Raw genomic sequence first — 7,806 nt, 5'->3', positions numbered from 1 at the left:
AAGATGGGAAAAGGATTCACTGGTTCCTGAAGTTGTCAGTCGTGGATACATAGGCCTACTGTAATATTTTTCCTCTCAAATTTCAAAATGTTGCTCCGTTTGTGTCATTATTGTGCAGACTGTAACAATACAAAAATAGTAGGCTAGTATTCTAGTATAGATCATCACTGAGATGAATCTAATGAATTTTAATTAAATGAAAGCTGGAGAGGAGAGATGTGTCTCTATCGCCATCTGCTGGAGAAAACGAGGTGGTGCTGTATCAAACTTGAGACTGATTTCCACCTAGCCTACAGCATACGGAAAACAGTGACCAAATGACATGAACCAGTGACAGTGCATCCTTTTTCATAATGGTAAATTATTACATGGCCTGTTATGATGATGGCGAAGATTATTTCAGTATTGTTGACCATATCCTCCTTGATGACCATATCCTCCTCTTAATGACCCTAAAGATTATCTATACGTTTCCCTAAACAGCCTGCAACACTAATGCACATAATGTTTCTTCTTCTGCAGATTTCAGCCTTTGACTGAACAGTCAACTATACTTAGGAACACACTTAGGAACACTAAATGGCTACATGTTAAATGACTAGGCCGATGCAATAAACTGGAATACATTTCTTTTGGTTCCTCTTACAAGAAAAAGGGTATTGTGTTTCAAATGCTTAACACTGTAACAAGGTAATATATTCTTGCTTGTAGGCATTCTGTGCCTTAACAACCAACATGCATTATGCTGATTTAGGCATTGATGTAAGTGTTTCAAACATAGCAATCATTCAATGTAAAATTATTTCTTAATAAATCCCGTCTCTCTCTCTCTTTCTCTTTCTCTTTCTCTCTCTCTCTCCCTCTGTGAGCCAGTCACCGATAACATTTGAGCTCACTTGGGAAACATTCCTTGGATTGTACTGTAGCTCTGAGTAGCCTTTAGGCTGGTGCCAGCGAGTGCATAAAGGCTGAAAGGAGCAGCCCTTACTGGGGGGCCTCTGTCTGGGGTGGCGGGCTGTCCTCACATGCCCTCTCCCGGGGCCACTGTGCCCCCCCCCCTACGCCCGCAGGGGTTGGGGGTTGTGTATGTGTGTGTGTGTGTGTGGGGGGGGGGGGGATCAGACTAGACTGGAGGATTCCTGGAAGTGCTTTAGGATGATGACACAGACGGAGCTTAAAGAGAGACACAGAATGATGAGAGGAAAGAGAGAACGAGAGAGAGAGAGAGAGAGAGAGAGCGCATGAGAGAGAGAGAGCGTGAGAGAGAGAGAGAGTGATATAAAAAGAGTAAATATTGGATGGAGATGGGTGGGGGGGTGGGGGCAGACAGTGAGTGAGAGATAAAGAGGATAATGTAAAAAATAGAAGAGAGAAATAAAGAAAGAAAGAAAGAAAGAAAGAAAGAAAGAAAGAAAGAAAAAGAGAACAGTGAAATAGAGAAGGAATGCCCTGACAGAGGGAGCCGAGGCTGTAATAAAATAAAGCGAGTGATGGGCATAAATCAGGCCGGTCCAATGGAAGTGTCCAGCACCTGAAGCAGACCTCTCAGCCCCATCACAGGCAGAGGAGGACGGGCGAGCTGCCATCCAATCAGACGGTGCCTGGTGCAGAGTCTGTGGCCAAGATCCAGAGGGTGAGTCAGCCGCCTGGCACACCTTTCCAGCGCAGCGAGAGACGGGGACGCGCCGCCGTGCTGACGGGCCGTGACCCGTCTCCATGGAAACGTGATCTCTTTGAGCCCCGCGGTTGCAGGGGGTTTGGCAGTGAGAGAGCGCGAGGTGAGAGAAAGAAGGAGAGACAGGCTTCTCACTCAGGTGTAGTCTTTAGCATGGAAACACACACACACACACACACACAGATATACGTACACATGCAGACACGCACACACCTGCATACACATGCACACATACACACACACACACATGCACAGAGATATACACACATGCAGAGAGACACACACACTCACTCACTCACTTTCATACACACACACATACACACACACACACACACACACACACACACACACACACACACACACACACACACACACACATACAAACACATACAAACACACACACACACACACACGCATACACAATATCATGCTTGATGTGGAAATGTTGATGATGCTAATGAATTTGTAAATAGAAGCAGAACCAATCAGTGTATGTTTGTGAGAGAGAGAAAAGAGAGAGAGAAAAGAGAGAGATAGAGAGAACTGCTAACTGCCAGCAACACCACCATCCTGCAATAAATGTGTTTACATATAGTTTTGATCCTTCCACACATAGTTCTGCATTAGCACTTGTGTTCAGTAGCTAGGAGTGACACATGACTAGGGGTGATAACACCCTAGCAGAAAGTCAGGCAGAAGGATCAAACCAATCAGCATGCACCAACATCTCTCTAGTGATCAGGTCATCATGATTGGGTGGTATTATAATTGGGTGATCCGGTAATAACAGTCCTCCAATTTTAAAAAGAAAACCAAAGATGAGACCTTCAAAATATTCTTATACATTCCATTTTGATCATTCTTTTAACATTCTCTTTCTTTCTTTCTTCCTTCCTTTCTTTCTCTCTCTCTTTGTGGGCTTGAAGGGATGACTCTAACTCTGCTCCTCTGCTCCCTCCCTGAGCTAGTCAATGGCAGCATGTGACAGGGCGTGTCTGGCTACGCAGCATAAAGCCGGGGTTGTTTGTTGGTGTAGTATCCCAGCATCCTTCGCTCCCACTCATCATATGTCTCTAACAAAGGATGCAGATTCACTGTCCCCTACAACAACAATGCCACTCTTCTTCCCTTTAGAAGACACTGAATCAAATGGCTTCAGGTTAAAGAGACAGGAGAGAATAGATCAAGGCAAAACTTTGGTTGAAACCCCCACCTCATGCATGTTTCATTCATCATTTCATTCTTTTTTTGAGTTTCTGCCTATGGAATGAATAACCTTCATAGGTTCACAGCTGAAGTATAGACCCTTTCAACAATAACAACAAAAACAATGCTTGAACGTTCTATTTGGGCCCCAATCTACTTCCTCTGCATTAAGATAACATATGGAGTGTTAAAAAGGAAGTCTTGTGGGGCCAACTATGATGCTGATAATGGAACTCTCTTGAAAGGGTCCATATCTGCCTTCAGATATATATGCCAAACACACTCTGTCACTTAGCAGTCACCCACTCCTGTTCTGTCATATCCTTGAATTTCTTTTCTAAAGAGATAACAGAGAAAGGAGAGAGAGAGAGAAAATGAGAGAGGGAGAGAGTAAGAGAGAGTCCAATGATGTATTATTGATTTGCCAGATGGTTTTTGACTGTCACATGACTGCAAGATACACCAATGCATTGCATTTACACACACAGGCCCACTGTCTCAGTGTCAACAACAGATTTGCTGTTGTCCTACGTATGTGAGATGGATTTACCAAGAGACAAAGAGGCATTTATCACTGCTGTAAAGAAAATAAATCACTTTCACTTCGTCCCTCCCTGACTGGAGTGAAAATCAGGGGCCCAAGAAGCAGAGGAAGAAAGAGGGGCACAAAAACCAGAGAAAGAATCTCTTTCTTCGTCTACCTCTTTGTTCACATTATTTTTTTGTTGTTGTTGTTACTCCTTCCTGCATCTCGAACACAACCACTGCATTTAAGTAAAAAAAAAAATCTGCATAATTCTCTGTGAAAATCTTTCCACTGCTTCATTTAACAACTTTAGAAACTGAACTGTGCAATGACAATGTCAAGCAAAACATGATCAATACCTTTTGACACACTCATACATTACGATGATCAATACTCTGTTTGTGAGTGTACGGAACTCATTTTTGGACCTGTCAGTACATCGATCATCTCATTCCAAAAGATGCCCACGTATCGATCGCCCACTGGGACCTGGTGAGGTGGCGGGCCTAGCATACAGTACAAGCTAGTGCGTTCGCATTTCAGAAAAAAATCTCCTGGAGCTGTTTAGCAGTCTGCTAGCAGCCAGTGCACACGTCTGGCCAACTGGGCAGGAGAAAAGCCATCTTCATTAACATGCACTGCCATCCATTTCCTCTCAAACGGCCCATTGTTGCAAAAAGGGGGTTGCCTGACAACCAAACGTTTGTTTGCATTGTGGCCACCAGCACTTGCTGAGAGATCAAAAGCGAGAGGCAAATGTACACAAATGCGGCTCTTTACGTTTAACCGGGCGAGCTATATAAATTGCACCCTGGGAATGATGAAGGGGCGTCGGGGGAGGAGAATGTAGGAATTCCACTTCAGTTGGCATTGTGGTGCCGATTTGAAATTCCCTTTTGGTTGATTAAGGCTGACTCACCTTTGGAGAAGAAATATCTCTCACTCGATTTAAACATGCCCTTAGGCTAGCAATACATTGGATTAAGGGATCAAGTTATTTTAACATACAGAAACTAAATTAGACTGTAAGAGTTATCGGGGGCTATCACATCGTATCAGAATGATCAAACAAAAGCTTTAAATACACACACACCCACCCACCCACCCACCCACACACACACACACACGCACACACACCAACATAAGATTAAACACATATGTCCCAGATTGTAGTCTGTAGTATGACAGGAGGGTGGCGTGCTCGTCAATAGCCTTCCTTGTGTGCCCGCGTAGTGGAGTGAGAGCGGGGTCAGGTGCCCATTGGCCAGGCTGCCAGACTGGCAGGACCCATGATGCCCAGGCTCTACCCCTCCATCACTGCCCTATAAAAGTCTGCCCCTGCCTCTCCCTCTACCCGCTGTCTGCTGCCCTCCCTCAACCCCTCGGCTCCACTCCTCTCTGCTGCGCCACACTGGTAAGTCAAGATGAGTTAGTATTCGGCCAAGGAATGTAATTAAACGGTCAGCTCTGTCCATAGTTAATGCACTGTCGGTAAACTTATGTGTTCTGCATTATGTATGTATTCTGCATTGATTCTGTACGTGCTCTGCATTGAATCTGTAAAGTACTTATGAATGGTTAATTCACATACAGAGACAGATTAGAAAGATAGATTAGATTAGACAATAACTTATTGTCAAGCGTGTCTGAAAGCTTTCTTGCATCCACAGCATAACAACTATCTTCAAATCACATAACACGTTCCAGTTGGGGTTGTGACATGGGCTATAATTGCCATTTAAAACAATTCATTGTTTCAGCTTGGACTCTTCACCATGAGTGACCTGGAGAATGCAATGGCAACCATCATCGAAGTTTTCCATAAGTACTCGGAGAAGGAGGGGGACAAGCACAAGCTGAAGAAAAGTGAGCTGAAAGACCTGATCAGCAACGAGTTCCCGTCCTTCTCAGAGGTGAGACACACACACACTCACAAACACACACACACACACACACACACACACACACACACACACACACACACACACACACACACACACACACACACACACACACATACATAAAGATACACACACAGATAAAGATACACCTAGACAACTTGACACACATGCACAGAAAAAAGAGGGGGGAAAAAGAGCGGAAACAAAGCTAATTCATTTGCTTATCCCCTCGTCTGTCGTCCGGCAGCAAGTGAAGGACCAGGCCACCTTGGACAGTCTCATGGAGAGTTTGGACGCGGACGGAGACTCCGAGTGCGACTTCCAGGAGTTTATGACTTTCATCACCATGGTTACTGTCTGTTGCCATGAGTTCTTTGAGCTGCACGAAGATGAATAAGGGTGACCTGGGAGAACACAGCGAAGATAGAACTCAAAGGGAATAGTTTTACGTGAGACAGAACATGTAATGTACGGCTTTCTTCTTCTCTCATTTCAACTTTGTCTGCATTATACTGTTTCTCTAAAGCAACATGCTCTGGTTCCTAGTATTTTGCTTAGTTCATTCTAGATGTAGATGAATTTGAGGTTTTTTGGTCCCTTAATTTATGAGTGTTTTTTTGATTGTTTGTTCATCATGACAATGAAATGACCTTAAAAACTGCTTCTTCAATCTAAGTTACAGCCCACCATCTTGTGACCATTCTCACATCCTGTGCAAATTCTCCACTGTGCACGTACAAGAAATTTGTATTGTATTGTTCGCTCCCAGTCAGTTTGGCTGACTGAAATGTACATTTCTATAAGAACGCGTTTCATTTGTCGTCGCCTTCAATTGGTTATTTCATTTTCAGTTTGTCACCTACACAACAAACGGATGGCCGTAAAAGAGTCTACAATATTCATCCCCATTACATCACACACACACACGCACACACACACACACACACACACACACACACACACACACACACACACACACACACACACACACACACAGTATTAATCCCCATTACCGACACAAGTCTGAGCATGGTGGGCTGGGACAGCCAAAGTTTTCATTCTGATGGTGAAGTCGGTCGCACTTTACTCCAATGGTCTCCTATAGACATTTACAGATGCTCCAACTTTTAAACAAACTATGTGTTGGGTTGGGTTTGGTTAAGGTGAAGTTCAACAATTGTTCAACAAGATGTTTTGTTGCGTCCGAGTATCTGTTAAGACTCTGTAGGCGGGCTGTACAAGTAAAGTGTTACTGTGAAGTCTGTGCTGCACTGAATGTATGTAGAAATCCATTCTGTTACGGAAAAACTGTCTGACATTGAGGGTATGACATCATCACTCCTAGCCACATTTGATTCCGTTTTGACACCTTTAAGAAGCCATATTGTCCAACATGTCACATTTCTGATTAAAACAACAACAACAAGATGACTACTTCAACCTGTACATAAATAAAACCTAAAAAAAAAGTTTTTCACATACAAATTTTCAAAGGCAATTATAGCTCATACATTTAACCAAATGTGTAGCAGAGAAAAAAATCAGTGTGTCCTCTAAAGAAACAGCGCAGCGCTGGCATTTGTTCTGCCCAATCTAAAGTCCAGAGTGCACTGCTCGGAATGCTGAATGACAAAAACATGAGATGAGGAAATGCTGCTATGTGTTGTGAAGATACTGAATAAACTCGTTGGCAGAATCGAGGCTCCCTCTCTTGTTTCCTTGTCCTGTTGGAAGCTTCCGGAAGAGAGACAGTAAGCCAACGGCACCATGAAGCCGGGGTGTCAATAGACCCAAAACTCTACTGGGCCACAGTCCAATGTAATGATAAAAATAATAATCTACTGCCAAAGAGACAACAGGAGTTAAAAACCTTAACTTATTTACAGGGACACAGCAGTTCAATACTGGGGCACGTGCCCCAGTAAAGCGGTCTAGTGATATCCGTGCTATGAAGGATTCCTGCGAGTGATAATGGACTCTTATCACTACATCCAGCTCTTAACTAGACAAAGTGGCCACAAATAATAATAACCTCACACACACACACACACACACACACACACACACACACAGTCCAATGTGGCCAGTTAATGCTCTCCTGCTGGTCTGTTGGATGGCCAGCCCAAAGAAGGCCAAAAGAGTCTCCATCTACTCAACACAGATAAAAACCAGCCGCCAGTTTCCATCATAATGATGGCATTTTTATAACATTACACATGGCTCCAAATATTTCTGTCTTCATGCCATTGCTAATTAAGTTGTTGAGAGAGAGCTGAGTTGGCTGCATTTATTATGCCATTAATGGGATTTGCTGCCACGACAGTGGTGCTGGAAAAGTGTTGTGTGGACTGGACCCTTAAGAACACTACACTTGCACACCAGGAGTGGACGCTGCACATGTATATGTGTGTGAGTGTGTGAGTGTGTGTGTGTGCGTGTGTGTGTGTGTGTGTGTGTGTGTGTGTGTGAGTATGATGATATGTGTGTGTGTGTTTGTA

General features: G+C 43.7%; 1 protein-coding gene across 1 annotated transcript; it reads left to right on the top strand.

Moving 5' to 3' along the window:
• Window positions 1-4,711: 4,711 nt before the first annotated feature.
• Window positions 4,712-6,855, top strand: s100b (S100 calcium binding protein, beta (neural)). Its single transcript, XM_042081436.1, has 3 exons — window positions 4,712-4,821; window positions 5,168-5,320; window positions 5,556-6,855. The coding sequence occupies exons 2-3, from the start codon at window positions 5,183-5,185 to the stop codon at window positions 5,703-5,705; spliced, it is 288 nt and encodes a 95-aa protein (XP_041937370.1). The 5' UTR covers window positions 4,712-4,821; window positions 5,168-5,182; the 3' UTR covers window positions 5,706-6,855.
• The last annotated feature ends 951 nt before the right edge of the window (window positions 6,856-7,806 follow it).

Source organism: Alosa sapidissima, chromosome 23 (assembly GCF_018492685.1).
Source record: "Alosa sapidissima isolate fAloSap1 chromosome 23, fAloSap1.pri, whole genome shotgun sequence".
Taxonomy (NCBI): Eukaryota; Metazoa; Chordata; class Actinopteri; order Clupeiformes; family Clupeidae; genus Alosa; species Alosa sapidissima.
This window is presented reverse-complemented; position numbering and strand designations above follow the sequence as displayed.

Bases quoted from the DNA above. Each gene is read 5' to 3' on its own strand.
- s100b (XM_042081436.1), top strand. From the start codon at position 5,183: ATGAGTGACCTGGAGAATGCAATGGCAACCATCATCGAAGTTTTCCAT. The intron at 5,321-5,555 runs GTGAGACACACA...GTCGTCCGGCAG, and splicing joins AGTTCCCGTCCTTCTCAGAG to CAAGTGAAGGACCAGGCCAC.